Raw genomic sequence first — 26,407 nt, 5'->3', positions numbered from 1 at the left:
TTATATACACCCATTAGCCTTCTTCTGTAGCCTGGCCCATTAAAGTCCTCGTCCGACTCCTCTGTAGTAAAACTGATGTGCAATCTCGCCTATCGGTGAGCTGACACCTGCGCTATGCATTCCCCACCCTGGCTCCTGTGCCCAATGTTTTACCACGTGATCCCTCCTCTATCCTAGCCTCTAAAATACATGGAGTGTCAGTCTCTGTCTCTGAGTTGGTGGCTAAGAGTGAAAGATCGAGTGACTGTCTCTCTTCATCTTAACTGTCTTTTTACTCTTCTTCCTCTGACTGGGAAGGTTCCAGTTCTCGAGTATCTGAAATGAAAAAGGGACAAGGATTGGGTTGGGTAGAGGAGAAAGTAATGAGTCCGTACTTACACCATCTGAAGCTTGTGCATCAGAAGAGATTGCGGGATGAGTGAAGGAGGATAAGATATGCAGATACCCTCAACATCAATCCCTCCAGCCCCACCAGTGGCCACGGCCTCAGTGATGTCTCTTCCCATGATGACCAGCACTGTCTCCTCCATTGGGATTAAAACACGCAGACATGCTCGTCCTCCTTCAGTTCTTTCCTACTGCCTCCTGTTATGCGTCACATTCTTCTGGAAGAAAGAGGGAAGTGTGTCAGCGAGTGTCCTGCAATACACTGATGTGGCTGCTATGGTTGAAAAGCTGCCAGTATGTGTGAGCTGAGAGCTGTGGGTGCAAGGCTCACAACAGTGCTAAGCGTGTGAGGTAAAGCATATGAATTGAAGGCTTGAGTACTGATTGAGAGAGATTGTTGGTCGGTGGGTGATGGGGGTATAGTGGATTGAGCAGTGGATGAGGCTAGTGGTGCAATTGTAGGGTATGTCATTTGAAGATTAACTCACTTTGGCATCTCGTATCAGATTGTTAAACTTTTTCTTGCATTGTATCCATGTTCTTGGAGCAACACTCCTGGCATTGATCGCCACCGTTACTTCTCACTGCCTCTTGCCCCTCTGCAGACACAGGATGTTTCTCCTTCTCTCCACATCTTGCACCAAGTCCACCAGAGCTCTCTCGCATGTTCAGCCATTCCTCTAAGTATCACAGCACAGATTCACTTTTCAAAAAACTCCCACCACTTCTTGCAGCTAAAATATACCTCCCCTTTTAAGAAGTGCAGGCTGCCTTCAGTAGCATTAACCACTTGTGATGTCGGGCCCCCTACTATGCGCACAACCAATGAACAGCTCAGGTGGCATTTAAAGAAGCAAGCAGTATGAATTTAATGTGCTGCCTGCAATGCATGAATGGGCCCAGGTTAATTGTGCACAGTGATCCTCTCACCCATTTTCAAGGGTGAGCCAGAGTTTATGCCGAAAATGGCTTCAGTCTTCCCAATGTTTCGTTAGACAAAATTACAGCTCACCGGGGACTGGATGTCTGACAAGAAGTCCGACAATGGAGGGGTCGAGACAGGTCCAAATAAGATACAGTGGGTGCCCATCTCCTGATCCCATGTTTGCAGATATGTAGCCAAAGGCAGCATGTAATTTAGGAAGTAGTGGGGATCCAGGATTGATCCTTTGATGATCCAGAGATAAGGGTGCAGTTGTGGAAAGAAAAGCCATTGCCGGCACTACTCTGTCCAAAATTGGATAGGCAAGGGGAAAGCAAACAGGGCAGTCCCATTGAGCCGGAAATGGAGGAGAGGTGTGTGAGAGGGTGCAGGGAAGTCGAAGAGCAGGGCTAGTCACAATCAGAGACTATCGTTTGTGACTTTGGTTAGGACCATTTCAGTGTGGTGGTAGAGACAGAAATCTTAATGGAGAGATTCAAACATGGAGTTGCATGAAAGATGGGCACGGATTTGGGAGGCAACATGTTCAAGGACTTGAGAGGAAAGGGGATTGGTGAAGGGCTGGTAGTTTGCGAGGGCAGAGGGGTCAAAGTTTTTTGTTAGGAAATAGGTTATGACATCTGTTTAGAAAGGCAGGGTGATAGTATTTCTCGAGGGAATCATTTACAATGTCAGCTAGCATGGGGGCCAGGAAGCGAAGCTGGGTGGTGACCAGGTTAGTGGGAATGTGGTCGATGGAGCAGGAGGTGGGTCTCAGATGAGATGAGCTTGGAAAAGGCATGAGGAAAAATGGGAGAGACAGTAGCGAGACATGGGTTCAGGACAAGGACAGGGCGATCCTTGGCCTGCTGAAGGGAAAGGGGAGAAGCAGCATAAGTAGCTTAATAGAAGGTCTCAACTTTGGTGACCAATACATTTGAGCTCCTTGCATTTGTTGGAAATGCAGATGGAGGGAGTTGGGAGGGAGGTTTAAGGAGACGGTTGGTAGAAGAGAATGGAAGCTGCACATCTTTTCTCTCCAGAATGATCCTGGAGTAGTGGGCAGTACTTTAGAGGAGAGAGAGGCCCAATAGCACTACATCTGCCACAGCTTATCCATTGCTGAAGCCCTCATCGATGCCTTTGTTACCTCTAGACTTGACTATTCCAATGCAGTCCTGGCTGGCTTCCGACCTTCTACCCTACCCTAAGGTGATCCAAAACTCAGCTACCCGTGTCCTAACTTGCACCAAGTCCCACTCACCCATCACCCCTGTGCTCACTGACCTACATTGGCTTCCGGTTAAGCAACACCTCGATTTCAAAATACTCATCCTTATTTTCAAATCCCTCCATGGCCTCGCCCCTCCCCATCTCTAATCTTCTCCAGCCCCACAACCCCCCCCCCCCCAACACCTCGAGATATCTGTGCTCCTCTAATTCTACCCTCTTGAGCATCCCTGATTATAATCGTTCAGCCATTGATGGCCGTGCCTTCTGCTGACTAGGCCTAAGCTCTGGAACTCCCTGCCTAAACCTCTCTATCCTCCTTCAAGATGTTCCTTAAAACCTAGCTCTTTGGCCAAGCTTTTGGTCACCTGCGCTAATTTCTACTTATGTGGCTTGGTGTCAAATTTTCTCATAATACACCTGTGAAACACCATGGGAAGTTTTACTACGTTAAAGGCGCTATATAAATACAAGTAGTTGTTGTTGTGGACTGACCTTTCTGGATAGTGGTTGCTTGGTGCAAACGATCTCAGCTGCAGGCAATTCCAACTCTGTACATTCCTTTGGACCACTGATAAGAAAAATTTCCACAAGAATGGCCATCTGTTCAAAATCCATGATGACTGCACCAATTGTACAGCAGTTACACTCAAATTGCACCCTTTGGGCTTGAGTGAGCAAAGGTGGGGTTAATTTCAGGATGAATGATCAAGATGAAAGAGAATATAGTTTTTTCTTTAAGGGCAATGGTGGAAGGAAGAAAGTGATTGAGCAAATCAAAGACTGCAGATTATTGTGGTGAATGGAAGGCAAAAGGCTTGAGAGTTGGGAGTACAGTTGTAAGTGATTTTGGATAAAGTTTTTTCCCAGGGAGGATGCAGAAAGAAGTGGGGTTGGAAGATGGGGGGGGGGGTTGTGCTGATGAGGGATATATGGAGGGAAAGGTTTATTGAGGACAGTCAGACAATGAATTCAGGAGGAGAGGGTAAGGGGCCAACGATAGTGGGGCATGGCAGATGGTGGACAATGATTTGAAAGGAGCACAGAGAGGGGTAGAACACAGTAAGCTGTTCAAGGGAAGAGTTGGTATCAGAGGAGTAGCGGGAAAGAGTTCAAGGTCTTCTGTAGATATTCCCTGAAAAATGGTGGAATAGGCTAAGTGCATAGTGGCTGATTCTATGGTACTTGGCATCTACGTGAATAAAATGATACTGATGAGCATACACAACCGTAACCCATTATATGAATATTCATAACCACAGCATTGGTGCCCGTATGGACCCATGGGTTACCTGCACTCTTTCATCCTGAGAAATGCAAATCCATTTCTGCTGCTGGCTGTTTCCCATTGGAAAAGTGATCAAGTCATTTGTGGGAAGTGCTGTTCCCATACTGGATGAAATTTTCAGGTTGGACTGTAGGAGACAGCAAAGCTCAAACAGTTTGTCTAGTTAAATGTAGGCATTTAAGACAGATATCCTCAGACAAGTCTGGCACAATCTACTGACCAACCTTTCTGGATAGTGGTCGCTTGGTGCAAACAACTTTAACTGCAGTCATGCCTCTGCACATTCCGTCAGACCTTCGCAAAGAAAGATTCCCACAGGAATGCCCATCAATCTGTTCAAGATGCTTAAAATAAGGGGGAGACATAAGGCTCCTTTGTGTCTCCAGTTAGCAACGGGGAGAGCGATAACGAGGAGCAAATGGGTTTGTGACCTGGCACGGCGAGTTCAGCGACTCCTGCTACATTTGGCGTGAGTTTTGCGGCGGCCGTACGGCGTTGCACCCCGATCCCCTTCGCCCGGAGACCGTGACGTCATCGCTGTGTGCATCGCCCCAGACCCGAACTTGTGTTTCGTCCCCTGCAGCACCACCGGGCGGAAACACCAACAGCTGCAGGAGGCATCCATCGGGAGGCCGGGCGCTTTGGGGGTGATGCTTAAAGGTGAGGTGATCAAGGTAAGTTTAAAAAAAATGTATTTCTCTTTCAAATTTTTTACCTTGTTTGCTGCCCGTGATCGATCAGTCTGCCACTCACAAATCAGCAGACCGGGGCCATTATAGGGAGCAACGTGCGGCGGCATGCCACTGCAAGGAGCAGCGCGTTCTGCTGCAGGAGGGCGACTGGATTTGACGTCACCCAAATCCAGATCGCTGATTGTAGCGTGAGCAGGTACAGCAGGAGCGGTGAGGTCGGGACGAAGGAGCAGCCAAAGTTCATAGAGGGATGTGATCGGGGCCCAGGAGAGGCACGAGTTCGGGGCCCAGAAGAGGCGAGGGCCCAGGGGCAACACGGGCCAGCCCACACTGAGATATGTGTGCACACTAGGTCCATGCAGCAGAGCTGGTCTCAAGTCGTCTTGGTTAATCCTTGCCACTGTCAAGCACGTCTGGTGGCTGGTGTACAACAGCCATCACGTTAAAAAAAATCCACGCATCTTCCACCCTTCAACATGCAGATCGGGATCTGGAATATTAGGGCCTTCATTGAAACACCTGTGAACTCATCCCTTTTTGGCGTGGAAGCAAGTCATCCTTGTTTCGAGGGACTGCCTATATGACGACTCTCAAATCTCTCTTTCCAATTTTTTAGTTGGCTGCCCGTGATCGATCAGCCTTGCAGTGCATTGGATTGATCGGTCCAGATCCGAGACTGCTGTCGAGGAGAAGGTAAGTCTTTTGCAGAGCCTGCAGCGATGGCCCTTCCTTTTAAGGGAGGGAAGGAGCCTTCGATCACGGCAGTGCTGCATGGCCCATTGTGCAGCGTTGCACACTTACCACCCCACCTGCTGCCTCTGCTTGATTTAGCGCTCCACTTCCTTCCTGGAGCACAAACACCAAATTTTTTAAAAGTTTGAAAACATTAGAGCCTGGTGCTAATTTTTCAAACTTTGAAAAGTTAGTGCCCCAAACGGGGAGCGCCCCAATTTCTCCCCCTAAGCGTCTAAATGGGGTAGAGGACCAGATACACAAATCACAAAGTCGTGACACAGGTTAATAAGGCCATTAAAAAAATCAAAGTATGGGGTTCATTTCTAGAGGGATAGAATTGGAAAGCAGAGTAGTTATGTTAAACTTATATATCATCATGGTTAGACCATACAGAGTACTGTGAACAGTTTTGGCTCTCCATATTATAAAAAAGATTTAGGGGCACTGAAGGTGCAAAGAAGATTTACTAAAATGATATCAGATCTGAGAGGCTACACCTCAGAAAAGATTGAATAGGCTGGCGCTCTTTTCTTTAAATGAGAGGATTATGGGGTGATCTGCTAAAGATCTTCAAGATTATGAAAGGGTTTGATATGGTAGATGTAGAGATGTTTCCATTTGTGGGGGAGACCTGAACTAGGGGGCCATAAATCTAAGATAACTCCAATGGAGAATTCAGGAGAAACTTCTTTACCTAGAGTCATCATATCATCATAGGCAGTCCCTCGGAATCGAGGAAGACTTGCTTCCATTCTTAGAATGAGTCCTTAGGTGGCTGAACAATCCAATATGAGAGCCACTGTCCTTGCCACAGGTGGGACAGACAGTCGTTGAGGGTAAGGGAGGGTGGGACTGGTTTGCCTCTGTCCACCCTTGGCTCGTTTGCTATGAAGGAGTTCAGAGTAGAGCGCTTGCTTTGGGAGTCTCGTGTCTGGCATGCGGACACGTGACCTGCCAGTGGAGCTGATCAAGTGTGGTCAGTGCTTCAATGCTGGGGATGTTGGCCTGGTCGAGGATGCCAACGTTGGTGCGTCTGTCCTCCCAGGGGACCTGTAGGATCTTGCAGAGGCATCGTTGATGGTATTTCTCCAGCAACTTTGTGTCTACTGTACATGGTCCATGCCTCTGAGCCATACAGGAGGGCAGGTATTACTACAGCCCTGTAGACCATGAGCTTGGTGGTAGATTTGAGGGCCTGGTCTTTGAACACTCTTCCTCAGGCGGCCAAAGGCTGCATTGGAGCACTGGAGGAGCTGTTGAATCTCCTCATCAATATCTGTTTTTGTTGATAAGAGGCTCCAGAGGTATGGGAAATGGTCCACGTTGTCCAGGGCCACGCCATGGATCTTGAAGACTGGGGGGCAGTGCTGTGCGGCGAGGAGGGACTGGTGGAGACCTTTGTCTTATGGATGTTTAGTGTAAGGCCTATGCTTTTGTATGCCTCAGTAAATACGTCGACTATATCCTGGAGTTCAGCCTCTGAATGTGAATAGTGAGAATGTGGAACCACAAGGAGTTGTTGAGGTGACTAGCACAGATGCATTTAAGGGGAAGTTAGATAAACACACGAGGGAGAAAGGAGTAGAAGGATATGTTGATAGGGTTAGGAGGAGGATTGGGAGGAGGCTCGTGTGGAGCATAAACACTGACATCGACCTCTTGAGCCGAATAGCCCGTTTCTGTGCTGTAAATACTATATATAGAGATAAATTCACTTCATTGCGAGATAGTGAAAAGAAAATTAAAATAAACCCCAAAATTGCATAAATGCAAAATAAAGCAATACTCCAAATTAAATGCAGCCCCCCGGCAAAAAAAAACTCTACTGTCACTCTCATCACACACTCACTAACAATTGATCTAAACACATTTTTAAGAAACTCATTCATGAAGGCCAAATTAAATTGCAATTCTGTCTGATTTATTCGTGACCTTCGCAACTAAGCCACATTTCTGTAAAATTCCAGGTAGATAAATGCAAACTTAATTTGTGAAGGCTTAAAAGCAGCAAGAGCCTCCAATTATCTCAACAGTTTGGCTGCACAACTCTGGTGCAGGTAAGGAGGTCTACTTGGGGGATTTTATGACCGTCTCCTCCTGTACCACCAGTGCATGCACACAGAAAATCTACTTAAATTACACAGAAGCAAAAGAATAAAGCCATTGACCAGCATTATAATATGACTTTGACGAGTCTAGATTTTTAAAAAAATTGAGTATTTGATGAATATAATGCAGGTGTTCATCTCCACAGAGCCCCTCCATCTGTCACAATATGGAAATATGGAGGCAAACAGGGAGCCTGCATCTTCTGCTATTCTTCGGAGTCCAATTACAACACAAGAAAAAGGAATCACTTCCCACTAGGCAGGCAAACATTAAGAGTCAATTCTACCATTCAATTAGAGTATGAACAGTCTTCCATTCTGGTGTTTTTGTTTGCTTTTGACATCTGTCTTGCATCTTAAACAGCCAACCTCTTAAATCGATAATTTAGCTCCATGCACAATCGCAGTGTCCAATAGATGTCTGCAAGTTTGCATGTATGAGGTAATTTCCAATGGAATTGACTTATGAATACAAACATTGACATTGAGATTATACCTGGATAGATTTTGAGTCATTTCTTTCTCTGACAAGGACAAAAGAACTCTGTCAGTTTAGCTCAATTAGTAGCACTCTCACCTCTAAGTCAGTAGTTTGGAGATTCAAGCACCATCCAGTTCTTCACACATAGTCTAGGCTACAATTCAATATAGTCCTAAGGAAGTGCCACATTGTTGGAGTTGCCATCACTCAGATCAGACATTAAACCGAGGCTCTGACAGCCTGTTCAGGTGGATTTAAAAGATTCCACAGAAGTATTTGAAGAGCAGTGTGCTATTCAGATGCTCTGGCCAATATTTCCCCCTCAAGCAATATCAAAAACAGACTAACTATTTGCTCAGCCCATTTGGTGTTGTGGGATCCTGCTGTGTACAAATTAGCTACAATGTTTACCACATAATGAAGTTGACTAATTCATTGTATGTGAAGTACTTTGGAACATCAAAGGACATAATAAGGTGCTATTTAGATTAAGATTTTTTTTCCTTAATCTCAGTCAACTTTAATACATATTTTTATCTTAGTCATATAAAATGATCTAAAACACAAATGTTAAGATTTGAAGTACAATAGGTTAGGGTATAGTAGTGCAATGGTTATGGTACTGATCTTGCAACCCAGTGGTCGAGAGTTCAAATCCCACCATGGCGAGTTGTGTAACTGAATTCACTAAATCTGGTCATTTCTGGGATAGTACCAGAAAATGACCATGAAAACTGCTGGATTATTGTAAAGTGTCCAATTGATTCACTCGCAGTATCGGAAAGGGAACCCTTGCTCAGTCTGGCCTACATGTGACTCCAGTCCCACAGTGCGTGGTTGACTCATCACCTTCAGGGCAACTCGAGATGGGAAATAAAAACTGCTTTGCCACCATCGGCCACATCCCAAAAACAATTAAAATAAAGCAAATACAAAATAATAGGGCTCTGCTTCCATTACCTTCATGTTGAAAATGATTAAATTGAATATACAGTAACATCCAAAAAAGTTACAATTGAATATACAAAGTCAAGCACAAAATATGTTTTATTTATATCTTTAAACAGTTACAATCTGTGATTTGAGTGCCACTGACCATGTCAGTAAAACAAAAAAGTCAACTATTTAACAGGCAAAGCAATCCAATTGTTTGTAGTGCAAGCATTAGATGTCTGATTTTAGGTTAGATTTTTCATTTTTGCTCATGAAGCATACAGACATAAATATAAACAAATAAATGCAAGATACAAATAACAGAGAACAGAAATCTCTTACTACGGGAAGTATTTTGCCAAGGCAGAAGACTCTGCACAACGTTCTATAAAATTCCAATTCTAACTGAATTGATGAAATATTAAAGGGTATAAACAAAACAAAAATAATTTAGACAGTAACAATCAGAAGTACAGTAGCAATACAATTCTTCACAGCTTGGCAGCACAAGACATCTCTGCCTTTCAGCGTGTAGTATAAAATATTGCAGGAAAGAAATCAGAGCAGTATACCTTCAAAACTGACTTTGTAAAGCATCGCATTTACCTTGCTTACCTCTCATCTGCCTTTCTTCCCCCAAAGTGCTCCACTTGGTGTTTTATCTATTCAAGTTCTGCATTAGGCTTAACAATACAACAGTAAGATTTGCTCCCCCATGCCAACAACACAGATTATGCTAAAAAATGCAACCTATATGCTGGATAAGTTACAGTTTAACTAAACGGACAAAAGTCATCCAGTGATACCCCAGCTACAAACAGACCTTCTGATAAATATGCATTTCAGCCAAATCTGTTCATGGTTAAGTATACATAAATAAAAAGTGTTCATATCTTTGAAAAGCAAAAAAATATGAAAGACATGACAGATTGCTGTGTAGTGTTAATACTGCCTGTTGGTATATCAGCAATTCAAACAAAGTTCAATGCTTCTCTAAAACAATATCACAACTTGGGTGAACTTATGTGCAGATATTTAAACATAGCAGATAAAGGTCACATTTTTATTTTTCTCCTAAACAAATTTAGAATCAGAATCACTCTCGAGTTATCCCTACAGAAGCAAGTGGATTGAGCAGCAGCTAAATCATTTTGTATGCGTGTGATATTAAGCCCCTGGGTAAAGGGAGACAATTCTAGCAGCATTAATTTAGTTACTTTCATGTGACAGACAGTAAAGCAACAGATATAAATATTTATTGTTCATGTGCATGTAACTAAATTACCAGTAACAGACATCTTGTAAACCTTCAGGCCTTTCATAACTAAATTAAAATATGTCCAACAGACCACAGCAGAAACTTAAATAAAAACCGTCTAAATTTTTCTTTCCAGCGGAGACTGAAAAGCATAATTCAAGGCACTGTACTCCTGCAGGGTTATTACATTTATCTCAATATCCATTCAAGTAAGTTAAACTTAGTTTAAGGTTACTAGTGTTAAATGTACAAAGCAAAATATAAAGTGTCGGAATTGCAAGACAAATGCAACTATCACCCAAGAACTATCTAGCTTTCAGCAACGCTGTGTGAAAATATTTCACAGTGATTGCTCATTGCAATGTATGGCTATGTGCACTAGCAAGCCCACTCTGGCTGCCAATAGTATTCAGCTACAATCAAGTATATTTAATTTTGTCTTTATAAAGAAAGCAGTTAACCGAAATTGTTCTCAAAAATGTTTTCCCCTATGCCTTTATTATCTCAGATTCTTCACAATAAAGCTAGGTAGTCCTCATGTTGGACCCAGATGGGTTAATAATAGGTTTTTGGAGTGGTACTGGAAACATCTGTAAGCCTCCTTTGTTAAGAGATGGAAATGAGGATATTCCTTGAGTATTTAATACCCCAGGCTGTGAAGTTGGACCTGAGACACCTGGCCATTGTACACCATATAGCGGTGCTGGGATCACGCCACCATACTGACACAGAGGCAGCATGTAAGCAGGTACTGTACCAGGGATAGGAGTAGCTGACATTCCTGCTGGTACTGTTGATTTTCCTGGTGATAAAGCAGCTGACATAGGGCATGTCGCTGGAGCGGAGAACTTTCTCGTCATCCCTGCTGCAGCTATTCCCTAAAATGAAGAGAACAACATTTTATAAATCTGGTTGATAAACTGGCACTGATGGTACAATGCAGATAATGTATGGAACAGTTTTCTGAAATGATGTCTGAAATAAATACACTTATGCAACCATAATTTTAGAAATCCGTCCTGAATAAAAAAGTCAAACACAAGGGGAAAGTAAAATTAATAGACTTTTGTTATGTCCCAGTGGCTAGCCACAATATAGCTTCAAGGGAAATCTTATTTGACAAATTTATTAGAATGTCAGCTGTGGCTCAGTGGGTAGCACTCTCACCTCCGAGTCAGATGTTTGTGGGTTCAAGTCCAGGGACTTGAGCACAAAAAAAAATAAATTTAGGCTGACACTCCAGTGCAGTGCTGAGAGAGCACTGCACTGTTGGAGGTGCCGAGAGAGCACTGCACTGTTGGAAGTGCCATCTATCAGATGCGACGTTAAACCGAGACCCCTTCTGCTCTCTCGTGGATGTAAAAGATCCCATGGCACTATTTCGAAGAGTAGGGGAGTTATCCCCGGTGTCCTGGCCAATATTTATCGCTCAATCAACATAACAAAAACACAGATTATCTGGTCATTATCGCATTGCTGTTTGTGGGAGCTTGCTTGTGCGCAAATTGGCTGCGGCCTTTCCTACATTACAACAGAGACTACACTCCAAAGGTACTTCATTGGCTGTAAAGCGCTTTGAGACGACCGGTGGTCGTGAAAGGCGCTATATAAATCCAAGTCTTTCTTTTCTTTGAGGATGTAATGAACAGGATGAATAAAGAAGTAGAGGTAATATATTTAGATTTCCAAAAGGCATTCGATAAGGTGCCACATAAAAGCACAAGATAAGAGCTCACAGGATTGGGGGTAATATATTAGCATGAATAGAGGATTGGCTAACTAACAGTAAATAGAGTTGGGATAAATGAGTCATTTTCAGGTTGGCAAATTGTAACTCGTGGGATGCCATAGGGATTAGTGCTGGGGCCACAACTATTTACAATCTATATTAAATATTTGAATGAAGGGACCGAGCATACTGTAGCCAAATTTGCTGACAATACAAAGATAGGTGTGAAAGCAAATTGTGAGGATACAAAAAATCTTAAAAGGGATATATAGATAGGTTAAGTGAGTGGCAAAAATTTGTCAGATGGGAGTATAACATGGGAAAATGTGAGGTTATCCACTTTGGTAGGAAGAATAGAAAAGCAAAATATTATTTAAATGGAGGTACTACGGAATGCTGTAGTACAGAGGGATCTGGGTGTCCTCGTACATGAAACTCAAAATGATAGCATGCAGGCACAGCAAGTAATTAAAAAGGCAAATGGAATATTGGCCTTTATTGCAAGGGGATGGAGTATAAAAGTAGGGAAGTCTTGCTGCAACTGTACAGGGCATTGTGGTGAGACCACACCTAGAGTATGCGGCACCCCCCGCACCCACCCCGACCTGCAAGAGAACACCATCGACAGGTCGGGGCTATAAATAGAGCTGGAGCGGCCCTGGACAGCACGGCACCCCCAGAACTATGAGAGAACACCAGCGGCAGGTTGGGGCTATAAATAGAGCTGGAGATAGCCTCTTCAGGGTGCAGCGTGAGCTGTTCCAGGAGGGCGATGGTTTCAAGGAGGGCAACTGGATTGACGTCGCCAAAATCCAGGTCACTGATTGGAGCGTGGGTGGGACCATCGGCGGGGTCGGGATCCAGGTGCAGGAGAGGCGGTAAGCAACAGAGGAGCAGTGAGAGATCGTGGCAGTGGAGCGCCGAAAGATCTGGGCCCAGGAGCGGCGAGAGTTTGGGGCCCAGTAGCGGCAAGGTTGGAGCAGAGAAGTGGCAAGGTTGGAAGCGAGGTCGGAGTCGAGGAATGGTGGGGACTTGGCCCAGGAGCAGCAGGGTCGGAGTCGAGGAGCGTCGAGGTCGTGGCCCAGGACCAGCGGTTTCTGAGTAGAGGAATGGCGGAGTCGTGGCCCAGGAGCGGCGGGGTAGGAGGCGTGGTTGTAGCGGCGAGGTCGTGGCCCAGGAGCGGTGAGGTCGGAGTCGAGGAGCGGCGAGGTTGGAGGTGTGGCCATGGCCTAGATGCGGTAGGATCGTGGTTCAGGAGCGGCGAGGTGCGCTGGGGTCGTGACCCAGAAGCGGCGGTTTTGGAGTCTAAGAGCGGCGGGGTCGTGGCCCAGGAGCAGCGGTGTCTGAGTCGAGGAGCCCAGCAGCGAGGCAGAGGCCCAGGAGCGGTGCAGCGTACAACAGCGAGGTCAGGGCCCAGGGAAGGTGCAGCACGGGCCAGCCCACACTGTGATCTATAGACAGTAGGAGTATGTGTGCGTACTTGGTCCGGTCATCTTGATTAACTCTTGCCACTGGACCAAGACCTTGCTCCGTCAAGCCCATGTGGTGGCTGGTGTGCAATGGCCACTCCACGTTAAAAGAATTCATGTACAGGCATCTTCCATCCTTCAGGATATAGTTTGGGACCTGGAATGTCAGGTCCCTCATTGAAACACCTGTGAACTCAACCCTTTTTGGTGTGGAAGTGGGTCATCCTCGACATGAGGGACTGCCTAATACTATACTAGAGTCTGTGTAGTTTTGGTCTCCTTATTTAAAGGAGAGATATACTTGCATTGGAGGCAGTTCAGAGAAGGCTCACTACATTGATTCTTGAGTTGAAGGGGTTGTCTTATGAGAAACGGTTGAGCCTATACTCATTGGAGTTTTGCTAAATGAGAGGTGATATTATAACATACAAGATTTGGAGTGGCCTCGACAGAATAGATGCTTAGAGGATGTTTCTCCTCGTGGGTGAAATCTAGAATTATGGGGCATAGTTTCAGAATAAGGGGTTGCCCATTTAAGTCGGAGATGAGGAGGAATTTTTTCCTCAGAGGGTTGTGAATCTTTGGAATTCTCTACCTTAGAGAGCTGTGGAGGCTGAGTCATTGAATATATTCAATGCGGAGATTGACAGATTTTTGAATTGCAGGGGAGTCAAGGATTATGGGGAACAGGCAGGAAAGTGGATTTGGGGCCAAGAACAGATCAACCATAGAAACATAGAAAATAGGTGCAGGAGTAGGCCATTCGGCCGTTCTAGCCTGCACCGTCATTCAATGAGTTCATGGCTGAAAATGCAACTTCAGTACCCCAATTCCTGCTTTCTCGCCATATCCTTTGATTCCCCGAGTAGTAAGGACTTCATCTAACTCCTTTTTGAATATATTTAGTGAATTGGCCTCAACAACTTTGTGTGGTAGAGAATTCCACAGGTTCACCACTCTCTGGGTGAAGAAGTTTCTCCTCATCTCGGTCCTAAATGGCTTCCCCCTTATCCTTAGACTGTGACCCCTGGTTCTGGACTTCCCCAACATTGGGAACATTCTTCCTGCATCTAACCTGTCTAAACCCATCAGAATTTTAAACGTTTCTATGAGGTCCCCTCTCATTCTTCTGAACTCCAGTGAATACAAGCCCAGTTGATCCAGTCTTTCTTGATAGGTCAGTCCCGCCATCCCGGGAATCAGTCTGGTGAACCTTCGCCGCACTCCCTCAATAGCAAGAATGTCCTTCCTCAGGTTAGGAGACCAAAACTGTACACAATACTCCAGGTGTGGCCTCACCAAGGCCCTGTACAACTGTAGCAACACCTCCCTGCCCCTGTACTCAAATCCCCTCGCTATGAAGGCCAACATGCCATTTGCTTTCTTAACCGCCTGCTGTACCTGCATGCCAACCTTCAATGACTGATGTACCATGACACCCAGGTCTCGTTGCACCTCCCCTTTTCCTAATCTGTCACCATTCAGATAATAGTCTGTCTCTCTGTTTTTACCCCCAAAGTGGATAACCTCACATTTATCCACATTATACTTCATCTGCCATGCATTTGCCCACTCACCTAATCTATCCAAGTCGCTCTGCAGCCTCATAGCATCCTCCTCGCAGCTCACACTGCCACCCAACTTAGTGTCATCTGCAAATTTGGAGATACTACATTTAATCCCCTCGTCTAAATCATTAATGTACAGTGTAAACAGCTGGGGCCCCAGCACAGAACCTTGCGGTACCCCACTAGTCACTGCCTGCCATTCTGAAAAGTCCCCATTTACTCCTACTCTTTGCTTCCTGTCTGACAACCAGTTCTCAATCCATGTCAGCACACTACCCCCAATCCCATGTGCTTTAACTTTGCACATTAATCTCTTGTGTGGGACCTTGTCGAAAGCCTTCTGAAAGTCCAAATATACCACATCAACTGGTTCTCCCTTGTCCACTTTATTGGAAACATCCTCAAAAAATTCCAGAAGATTTGTCAAGCATGATTTCCCTTTCACAAATCCATGCTGACTTGGACCTATCATGTCATCTCTTTCCAAATGCGCTGCTATGACATCCTTAATAATTGATTCCATCATTTTACCCACTACCGATGTCAGGCTGATTCCGTGTTTTCTCTCTGCCTCCTTTTTTAAAAAGTGGGGTTACATTGGCTACCCTCCACTCCATAGGAACTGATCCAGAGTCAATGGAATGTTGGAAAATGACTGTACATGCATCCGCTATTTCCAAGGCCACCTCATGATCTTATTGAATGGCGGAGCAGGCTCAAGGGGCCGAATGGCCTACTCCTGTTCCTATTTATGTTCTTATGTTGAAGTCCACTGTTAAAAAGCATTGGATACAAATTACTCTGGCAACTGCTCCTATGTTTTGCTATTACAACCGTTTTGCTAATTGTGCAAATAAGGAAAGAACCTATAAAAACTAGGCAGTGCATAATCTGGAGGTTGTCTACCCATAATCTGAGCAATTGAATTACATGTGGTGTTGGGAATCTAAAGGAGGAATGTAAATAAGGGAGTAAGTAACCTGTAGCATACAAACGGAGTCAACAAACTTGTTCAATGTTTTCTCAGAATTAACGCCTGAAAATTGTGTTGTACAGTATTAGTAACAAGCGTATTACGTTTAGGTAAAATTCTTGTCTATTTTTGTGTCTTATGTCTGAAATTTCAGACAAATGTGTTAAAATATTCAATGTCATCGCACAGCACGAGTTCAAGGCACAAGTCCCTTCTCACTCACATCAGGTTGGGACGGTTTTTGCCTGGTTTCCATTTCAAATCTATGTTGGTTCTGCTTTAATTGGTTTAAAGAAGGCTTGAATTGTGCAGCTCCAACTGTTTCCTTAGTCCAATCATCTACAAGCTTGTGCAGGTCATCTGTAAAAGTTCCCTTCTTGTTGTTACTGTTGTTGGTTTGAGTTTGCTGTTGAGGAGGCTGATGATGTTGGGGCTGGGGCTGGTGCTGTTGTAGGATCTGCTGCACAGAGTGATTTGTACTACTGCTACTTGAAGACCCTGAAAAAAGTCGAAAGTATTGATTGTTGCAAGGCTGCATTTTCTCCTGTTCATTTTTTTTTAATTTAAAAGTGCAACTGCAAATAAATGTTCAGCCATTAAAACAAGAAATCAAAATGTAAGAATACAATGCTGATACTAATTAAATCCAACAAACCCACATGACAAACATAAGCAGAGGCACATGCATTTGTATTGCTCGTACTGCAAAACTGTTCACCAGTGATGTGTCGCTAACATAAAAAGTATACCAGCTCCATGAGTTAACTTACAGAAGCAGTTCATTTCTGTCCAAAAATTATACAGCTCATGCTATGTACAGTATAATGCAGAGAAAGAAAATTGGATAGTTACTACTGCGATCTTTGCCTAGACATAGCCGTTTCAGGGTAGACCCTACAATGTAAAATGATACAAGACAAAAACTGTTAGGCCATAAAATATTTCAAACAGCTCTGATGGAAAAGCTCTGCTGATGCAGTACAAAGCCATTAATTTGAGCAATTTTTAAGAAATCAGTGGTTCAACTGTTAAGAAATTAACAGGCTAATCCTGCTGCCTATTTAAAAAAAAGACAAAATCTAATAAAAATCATTGTGCAGCCACACCAGTATAGTTCGCATCAGTGACCTCTGGAAGAAAAGAGACGCGTGATGATCAGGTTTTCTTTTTCTTTTGATAGTAGGATGTATTAAAAATTTGTACATGTTAGATAATGAGATGTTCCCTCCTCTTTTCTCCCCCATTAACAAAAGTTATTAAACGTGGCATTTTATTATTGTTGGGAAAAGAGAGGTTTTAACGTTTTCTTTCCAAGTGGATGTTTGAAGTCTAAAGTTACGTGTTGTAACTTAGAGAAATGCAATTTTTTCTAAAACTGAAATTCTGTAATCTTTAAAGAACACAGCCTTGAAATTAATTTAGAGATGTATTATGCAGGAAATCAACGTTATTCATTTCAAAAATATATTACATTAAAACAACATTTCCTGAATTAAAACAAAATGTTTGTTATTTCCCAGCAGAGTGGAAAAATAATTGACGACAAATTAGATAGGGAATGGAGTAGATAAAATGCCACAAACAATAATTCGCTAATTTATGCTGTCAGAATCAAGAATAATCCAATTGGTCTGGCTGCACGTAAACTGTAACACTCGTTATTTTTATAAAGATACATTGTTCTGCAGGTCTGTGGCCATTATAGATCAATGGATGAAAAGCACAACACTTTGCTTGCAACCTTCAAAACTTCAACTAAATTTTTAAGACACACAAATGCTGAGGATTTAAGTTATAACCACTACTCTGAAATATAGTCACCAAGCTGCCTTCATTCAAATTAATACAAATGTAAATAGCTAAATTATGGGGAATTGCTTTTTCTATAATAGATTTCCCCCCTCCTCACTCTGAAAATGTTCATTTTCTTCTCAGATGGGTTCTATATAACAAAACATGTTATGATGGCAAAGAAATACTGATTTAAATAAAGATAAAATATCAAAACAATTTTCAGAATATATGTACCCAGGAATCAATAACTAGATATTACACAGCCAACGAGTGCCGTACACTGTGGCTGAAAAGGTAAAGGAGGGGTACCTGAAGAACTGAATTACTTCTTTCACCATTTCACTTCAGGCCCTGGGCTCAGCTGGGTGGGAAAATGCACTGGCATGATGTTGTAGCACATTGTTGGAGTTGGTCCAAAGAGCTTTGCTCTCTATCTGGCTGTGCAGTCTTCTAGTCTAGTAATGCTCAATGCTGACACCAAGTGCCGAGACACAAAGGGATCATATTTCTCAGTGCTGATATCACACACCGCGATGTACACAAATGAAGAACAAGTGGAAAGTTAAAACTGCAGGACACCCTTGCATAAATAATATAAACTTGGAGGAAATTTGTGTGTCACATTATAGCTTGCTCCACAATGTGAAATCTGTTACAGGTATCTGAACTAAGGAACACCGATTTCCATACAGCAGCAAAACACTTTCCAGTTCGCCATATAGACAAATCAGTGAAAAACTATCTCTGCACTGTGAAATCCAAGACCCAGTCAACTCTTAACTGAAGCTACACTCAAAAAGAATGAGAAAAATTTGACATGGCAAATTATCCAAACTTTTGACTGCCAAAGTGCACAAGTAACAGGTACATTGTTCATTACAAAGCAGTGTTTACAGGACAGAAACAGGCCATTCGGCCTAACAGGTCTATGCCGGTGATTATGGTCCACACGAGCCTCCTCCCATCCTTTTTCTAACCCCATTAACATATCCTTTTATTCTTTTCTTCCTCGTGTGTTTATCTCGCTACCCCTTAAAAGCATCTATTCTGTCACAACTACTCCTTGGGGTAGCGAGTTCCCCATTCTAACCACTCTGTGTAAAGAAGTTTCTTCTGAATTCCATATTGGATTCACTAGTGACTTCCTTATATTTAAGGCTCCTAATTCTGGTCTCCCCTGCAGTGAAAATATCTTCTCTACGTCTATTCCATCAAACCCTTCCATAATCAGGTTACCGTTCAGTCTTCTCTTTTCTAGAGAAAGTTTGAATAGGTGACACCATACATTTCAAAATGATTCCAATGCTACTTCAGCCCTGCGTCCGAGTTCCAAACTAAGACGAAATGAGCAGCAATGGTGCCTGCTGGGCACATCACTCCAGAATCTCATTTTAATTTTCCTTTGGTTGCACGTTCATATCGTGTCCTCCATTGCCTCTTTACGCTACCTTCACTGAACTTACTTGTTGGTGTTCTTAACACAAATTGGGTTTAAATCTGACTAATAGCTGGTAAATGTGTTGGCAGCATTTTGCAGGATGGATCAATGTTCATCTGAAGAACAGAAATGTTATAACAAGCAGTCAGCATAATTACAAGATTAATAGGCAATGGCCAATAAATTTTACTGGAATTCTGTGGGGTGGTAACCAAATCAATGGATAAAGCCACCAAGGCAATTTAATTTTCATGGATTTTCATAAGGGATCTGGTGAAGTTCAGCATACCAGATATTTTAAACAAGATAAGGAGCTCATATTTCCTGGAAAATTAGCTAATGAAAACTAAGTTGAAATAAAAAGGTGGGTAACTGCATCACAGCCTCATCCTGCTTTGCATTTTAAAATATCTGCTTTGTTTCTATCCTTAGCCCTCTCCTATTTCTCATCTACATGCTGCTCCTCGGCGACCTCATCCAAAAACAGTCAGTTTTCACACAGGACTCCTGGAGTTACATCGATCACAATTTTCAAGTTAAAAGATGAAAAGGGCTTAAATGTTTTTTTTTAAAACACTTATTTCTGAGGCCATTTAAAGTATTGTGCTGTTTAGCATTATATTGTCAATTATCTGCTTTATTTCTTTTGCTTCTGTGGAATTGTAACACTTGTACATAAAATTGATTACTAGTTTTAGCCTGAATTATATGGTTTGATGACATGGTGCAGTTGGAGCAGACAGGACTTGGTGAGCAATCCTTGCAAGCTCCCAGTATGCATTATCTCAGTAAAAGGGCAATTCTTAATACATTGGTGCACTATTCCCATTCACAATATTCTTAAAGGTGCAAATTTCAGATCATAGGAGATGTGGGTCCCCATGTATGAGAAGCTAATTTCACTGAACATAGTTTGGGAAAAAATCCTTATTGTGACCATAGTGATGAACACAAGGGGGAAAAAAACTCCACCTAGGGGAGGGGTAATGGGGAAAAGGAACAGTAGTCTATGGATATCTACAGGAGTTGCTTTGGATGTTATTGGCACTGTTAATAAACAAGAAGAGACCACTTTTTGTAATATTACAGAATTTGCTAACAAACTTTGGAATCACATGTCAAGGATAAGAGATTGATATCATCCAGCGAGATCTGGACTGTTTGAATGGATAGACTAAGGAAATATGAATAGATTTTGTGTGGGTAAATTTAGCATACACTGGTACAGGAAATATGAAAAGGTTTGTGCAATGAATCAGTGCCTATTGACAAAGATGGACAAAAATATTGGGGTATTCATGCACTAAATATCAAGTCAGTGTGATGCTTTAATAAATATAGCTTATAAAGTACTGGGTGAACCACAAAAACATCTGATAAGAAGAAATACATTATTACAATCTTTAATTGTCTGTTGGAAGGAATGGGCAGAAGGGATAAATTACTTTTTCTCAATACATATTTTATGTTCTTAACTAAAAGCCATTTATGATGGGGCTAATTAACATATTTGAATGAAAATCTTGCATAGAAGGTATATTTGATATTTCTTGTAAAAAGAGCTTCATGTCTCATGCCAAGCACACATTGGTTACAGCTCCAAACTTTGCATCATGTCACACATGCAAAGTATGCCATGTGATTGGCTCAAATAGAATATAAAACAACAAATGACAATAGAACAGGTAATGAACCACCAAATGAACAAAAAGCAGTTATGAAAACTACCAATCAGCAAACTTAATAAAACAATTAAGACCTAGCAATGAGAAAATATTTTTGAAAATTTTCAGCTGACATCTGGTTTTGTCAGTAACTGGACGATATTGTAATAAAAGTAATAATTTGCATTTAACATAAAAGGTGCTTTATGCGTTGGGGGGAGGGAGAGGAAGAGGGGAATAATAAAGGAACACACAATTAATCATAATAGGAAAGTAAGAGGTAACCAAAAGTTTGGTTAAAGGAATGGGTTCTAAGGAGGTTTTTAAAGATGGAGAGAGAATTGGAGAGGCAGTAATGCCTTTTGCTCCGGCAAAAAGCTAGCTTAAACATGGTTGGCCACCTGGCCTCTTTTTATGCTATAAACTTCGATGGTGCTAAGCAGGATATGCAGAGGAGAGGGTAAACACAGCTGAAGGCTTCGTCACCAATGGTGTGGCAAGGAGAAGGGATTCACAGAAGGCCAGAGTTGATGGACCAAGGAGTGTGGAATGGGATACAAGATGGCGGAGGTTGCAGAGGTAGGGTAGGGAAAAGCCATGGAGGGATTTGAAGATGAGATAAGGACTTTTACTTCAGTGTGTTAAGGTGGCGAGCTTAGGTCAGGGACGATGTGATGCTCAAGCGGGAGTTAAATGGGGTGGGGAGAACAGGATATGCAAAGTTAAATTTTAGACAAGCTAGATATTATGGAGGTTGAATGATGAAAGGGCAGCAACAAGCACATGGGGAAGTCAAGTTTAGAGGTACAAAAACATGGATAAGGGTTCTTCCATAAAAATTTCTTCCATCTTATTTTGAAGATTCAATTTGCCAAGCCTATTGCTATTTTCTTTAGAAGGAAATACTTGCCCCATAAGCTATAGCCTAGTCATCTTAGTGCTAAGTATCATTTACAAGCACTTTAGAATTAATATTTATGTAAGCAGTGGATAAAGCAAGAAAATATATTCCTGTGTGGAAGCTTTTTTCTCCTGGAAGAATAGAACTTACTGATAAGAAACTTTCCTTCTTTTGCAAGTCAGTTGGGCTCCAAGTGCTTTGTGTCTCACAATCCCCCCAAAAACCTCAAGAGGTATGCAATTTCTACTTAGAGAGTCACCATGTGACTTAGCCCTATTAAATATTTGCCCAAATGTAGCAGTACCTCAGGATTTGGTCACAGGTAAATGTGGCATGGTTTTGCAGGAAAGTTGCAAGTAGTCACATGCAGATATTAATTCAAACTGTGGCTGCAAAAAGTTCTGCAAGTTGAAATTCAGGGATTGTTGAGGAATCAAATGGATATTCAAGTTATCTGAATAATCCAATGTCACGGATTCAACCCAAATGAAAGTCGGCCACTTTCTCATACGCACTGCAACTGAAGTTGACTGAAGGCTAATTTAGACAGTGATCTAAAATTGCACACAACAGAACAAAGTAAATAGATTGCAGATAAGTTATTCCAGAAACAGATGTGCCTCTCTTGCTACCATTTCTAGAGCAGGTAGAGTCCCTGCTTGAAGCCACAAAAAAAAAAATGAAATCTAGCTTGAGGAGATGCATCTCTGCAATGGACTATGCTATGCTTTTAGTCCCAGTTCTTGCTCTCCAGTTGGACAAGCAATCCTTCCATTGAGATAAAGGTGGGAGGAGGCTTTTGTGGAGCATAAACACTGGCATAGATCTGTTTCTGTGCTGTAAATTCTATGAAATCTACAAGCTTCTTCCAAAGGTTAATAGCTCAGAGCCAGTCCTGATTTGGCCTGTACAGTAATAATCAAGTAAGTACTGCTTGGTCTTTCTTTAGTTTTTCTAGAGTATTATTGTATTGGTACAAAAGGAAGGACTGAAAAATGATCAACTGCACAAGTGGTCTTTGACCCCAAAGTATCTTTTAATGTCAATATCTTGTGCAGGATAAAGCGACCTTTTTAATTAGATTTGACTCTGCTATCCTGAGTATTTGGAAAATCTATGAGGGTATTTGCTGGTTATAAGTCTAAAATAGAGTAATTAATCTGTCACGTTCATCCTCCAACCTGTTATGCTGATTTGAAAAGTACAAAGACTTCATGTGAATGTTTTATCTGCAAAATATTCAAATTTCCATTCTGAACCACAATAATGTTGTAATTTGTTGCAAGCCACATTTAAAAAAAACATGCAATGATTTGACCTAATAATCCGATGGTTTGATTTCACCAGAGATGCTTGAAGTACCAGGGAACCAAGCTCTGGCATCATTTCTAAAACAACCAGGCAACAACTCTAACCAGTTGCCCATCCAAAGTGACCATCCATCATCTTCAATTATTTTTCAGCAGTATTAAATGAGTTAATATTTTCTCAAGATTTGCTACTGCATTCATCAGATTACATAGGTTTACTCATGATCCATGTTTGGATCTCAGATGTGTTAGAATGACTGTACAACTGATCTGCCAATCAGGGAAAAAAACTGCAGTTGAAATGGTGCTGAAGTATTTGTTAACCTGTTTAGTTGGTAGCACTCTTGTCTTTCAGTGAAAATGTTGTGTTGCAGTGCTGAGAGTGTGCTGCATTGTCAGATGACATGTAAAACTGAGACCCAGTCTGCCTGCTTCGGTGGATGTAAAATATCCAATGGCACTATTAGACGAGCAGGGAGTTCTTCCACTGTCCTGGCTGTTATTCCTCCCGAAAACACCAAAAACAGGTTATCTGATCATTCATTCATTTCCTGTTTGTGGGATCTTGCTGTGTGCATTTTAGCTGCCACATTTGTTTGCAGAGCAATGACAGCACCTCAGAAGCAGTCCACTGGCTGTAAATTGCTTTGGGAGGTCCAAAGGATGTGAATAATATACAATATAAAAAAGTGACTTCTTAATGCACTGGCACGTGCTACAAATAATGCAACATTCCAGCTGTGAAGTGCACAACTGTGACCACAAATGAATGGAATAAGGCTCACTTTAGTGACAAGGCCATGCAGATTATAGTGAGCGGCGTGAAGGACCAGGAAAATGCCCTCTAAGCTTCAGAAACATGATGAAGCAGAGCCCAGCCAGCATGGTAGGCAATCGTAGGAGGTCCCAACAACTCATCACACTCAAAGGACATACAAAATGCGATGTCAATTGCTACATACAGGTATGACCTTTGGTATTCCTATATATGGGTGTGGTTCTCAATTATTCTACCTTGGGGAAGCATCTATCCAAGGAGGCTACAGGTATCAGCCATGGTTGCTGGATAGTTTCACACAATATTGTGAACCCAAATTTAGCTGGAAGTGAAGCATAAAGCAAGTGTAATAGGGATATTTCCGAACGATTACAACAGTGTGGAAAAGGCAGACATGCTTCCTAACAATTGAGGAAGACTGTTCTAGATATCCTATGCTTTGGTAGGACTGATGTAAAATAATTATTTGCTTTCCTTTTTCCATCTTCAACTAGCAAGGCATTTTATATTTACCTAGAATAGCTATATACCTTAAAGCACATATAGCTGTTCTAGGTATCCTTCTGCACAGACAGAACTGACTGAACGTTGCCATTCCATTTTCACTGAGTAAGGCAGTTTACTACATTTCCGTCCACTACACTGGAAGTACATACATTATTGTAAATGTTGTTTCTATCTGGAGAATAACATCTCATGGAATGAATATGGTTTCCTTTGGAGGACAGCTTTGAGCAGAAACCACTCTGGGTAGTCCACATTGGTAGAAATGCCCATCTTATGTTTACTGTGGCGATGATTTTTATTTCACCAGATTCAATATTGTGTTCCACCATAACACATAGCATGTACTGTTACTGCAGCAATGTCCATATGCTCACCCAGCAACTTTTTTCTTTTACAGAAAGCTTGCAAAGGAGGAAGCCATTATGGTGGGACCATTATACTTACCTCGACATTCCACATTATCCACTTGAAGTTGCCATCTACTCAGACACATTTTGGAAGGAATCAGTAAGTTTGAGAAAGGAATACAAGACGAGTCAATGATCACAGGTGAGAAGGCAGATGTGACAGATGAAGGGCTTGCTGTTATGTAGAAGCACAATATGGCTATGAACCCCAAGTTACTCATGGGGCCATCGAATAAATGCAAGATCCTTCAAAAGTATGAACAGGCTAGTGAGTAACTTGCCTCACTGCACAAGACAATGCAAGCAGGTCTGGATAGTTGTAGATTCTGCCAACCAGTTGGACAGCGTTGTGCAGCAACGGTTGTCTATTCTGCAGACCATCATTGAGCAGCATAAAGAATCAGTAGCTTCTGCAGTGGAGACATCCGACACATCGATGACTAGCACATTTGAAGCATCTTTCAGAAATGCTCTTGCCAATAATGCCAAAAGCATTGAATTCCACAGTCCAAGACATGATGATGGCAAGATCAGATGTGCCTAGAAACACTCTGGGGACAGTCATCAAGAGACATTCTGAGACCTCATAGTAGTGACAATAGTTTCTGCATAAGAGATTCAATTCTACAGTCAACAACTGAATGAGAACATAAGAACAGCAAAGTGGCTCTCAAATCAGGGCCTGTCCTTTCCCTCTGGGCAAGCAACAACCCAAAGAATGCAGGTTTCCAAACCCAGCATAGGATTGGCTTTCTAGGTAGATAGCCAGTACAACCACAAGCAGCTCCTCAGAAAACCTGTCCAATAATCTCCACACTTAATCTTTTCAATAGGGCATCATTTACGAGCAGCATGAAAAATATGGGGTAATCATTCACCAAGGACAAGGGGACAGCAGTGAGACAGAATTTTAATCATATTGCACATTTACATTAATAGCAAATATGGACTCAGTATTTAAATGTAAAAAATATTTACATGTAACAATGAGGAACACTCAGTATTATATCCCTCTTCCTCCATAAAAATCAAACAATTTTATTTAAAATGTGAATGCTAAGCATCATGTCCTGTTTGCAGAAAGAGCAATGTGCAGATCTCCAAGGGACAAAATAACTTATCAGTGCTAATCACACCTGTGTTGCTTAGGGTACTCGCTGGAGTGCTGCAGGGGTTCATGGTGTCCTCATCCTTTTCCTGCAGCTTGCTTTGCTGCAACTCTTCCTATGTAATCAAATGTATACCTCTTACAATGGCAATATTGTGCAACTTGCAACACACTACAATCATTCTGTCAATTCACTCCAGCTCATACTACAAGGCAGTAAAGTAGTCCCAACACTAAATGATTTCTCTATTATATTCCTGCCTTGCGTTGTCGGCCCTTCTTGGATGTGGGGGTGGGGTGGGAGAGAAAAAAAAAAAGAGAAGAGATTAGGTCTGAGGGTTTAACAGAAGGGGTCAGTCATATTTAGAGTCTCTTGGAAACTAACTTTGCATTCAGTCTTCCTTTTCATATGTTTGTAGAATCCATGATTTCGGAGTGATGCCATTAACACTCCCAGGAAAATGAGCAGCAATTTAAATGTTTTGTTAGTTGTCATACAATATGAATATTAAAAGGAACAATAACCATTTGTTGAAAAAAAGAGACACTGCCTGTACATACCCAAATAGCAATGTGGGTATAATCAATGGTGTCTTTTACTCAAGGAATGCCACGATTCATAAAATTGGGTTTCTCTCACCAGCTGGTGTTACATACCGTTACTGAATTTGAAGCATTCTGCTTTGTATCAGAAAAGGGAATCTGCCATTTTAGTGACGTAACAGTG

General features: G+C 42.2%; 1 protein-coding gene across 4 annotated transcripts in view; it reads right to left on the bottom strand.

Annotated features, from left to right (window-relative positions):
* Positions 1–8,940: 8,940 nt before the first annotated feature.
* Positions 8,941–26,407, bottom strand: part of LOC139277193 (serine/threonine-protein kinase WNK2-like) — a 218,827-nt gene continuing 201,360 nt past the window's right edge. For 2 of the 4 annotated variants that reach the window (XM_070895317.1, XM_070895319.1), the window contains 3 exons: positions 16,626–16,667; positions 15,997–16,271; positions 8,941–10,912 (listed from right to left, as the gene is read on the bottom strand). In XM_070895317.1, the coding sequence (XP_070751418.1) occupies positions 10,559–10,912; positions 15,997–16,271; positions 16,626–16,667 (671 nt within the window). In that variant the 3' untranslated portion in view covers positions 8,941–10,558. Of the gene's footprint in view, positions 10,913–15,996; positions 16,272–16,625; positions 16,668–25,718; positions 25,797–26,407 lie in introns of those variants that run through there. The other 2 variants (XM_070895318.1, XM_070895321.1) reach the window with 2 other exon arrangements.

The sequence above is a fragment of the Pristiophorus japonicus genome, chromosome 12 (assembly GCF_044704955.1).
Source record: "Pristiophorus japonicus isolate sPriJap1 chromosome 12, sPriJap1.hap1, whole genome shotgun sequence".
In the NCBI taxonomy this organism is placed as follows: Eukaryota; Metazoa; Chordata; class Chondrichthyes; family Pristiophoridae; genus Pristiophorus; species Pristiophorus japonicus.
The sequence above is the reverse complement of the archived record's forward strand: the minus strand, read 5'-3'. Positions and strand labels throughout refer to the sequence as shown.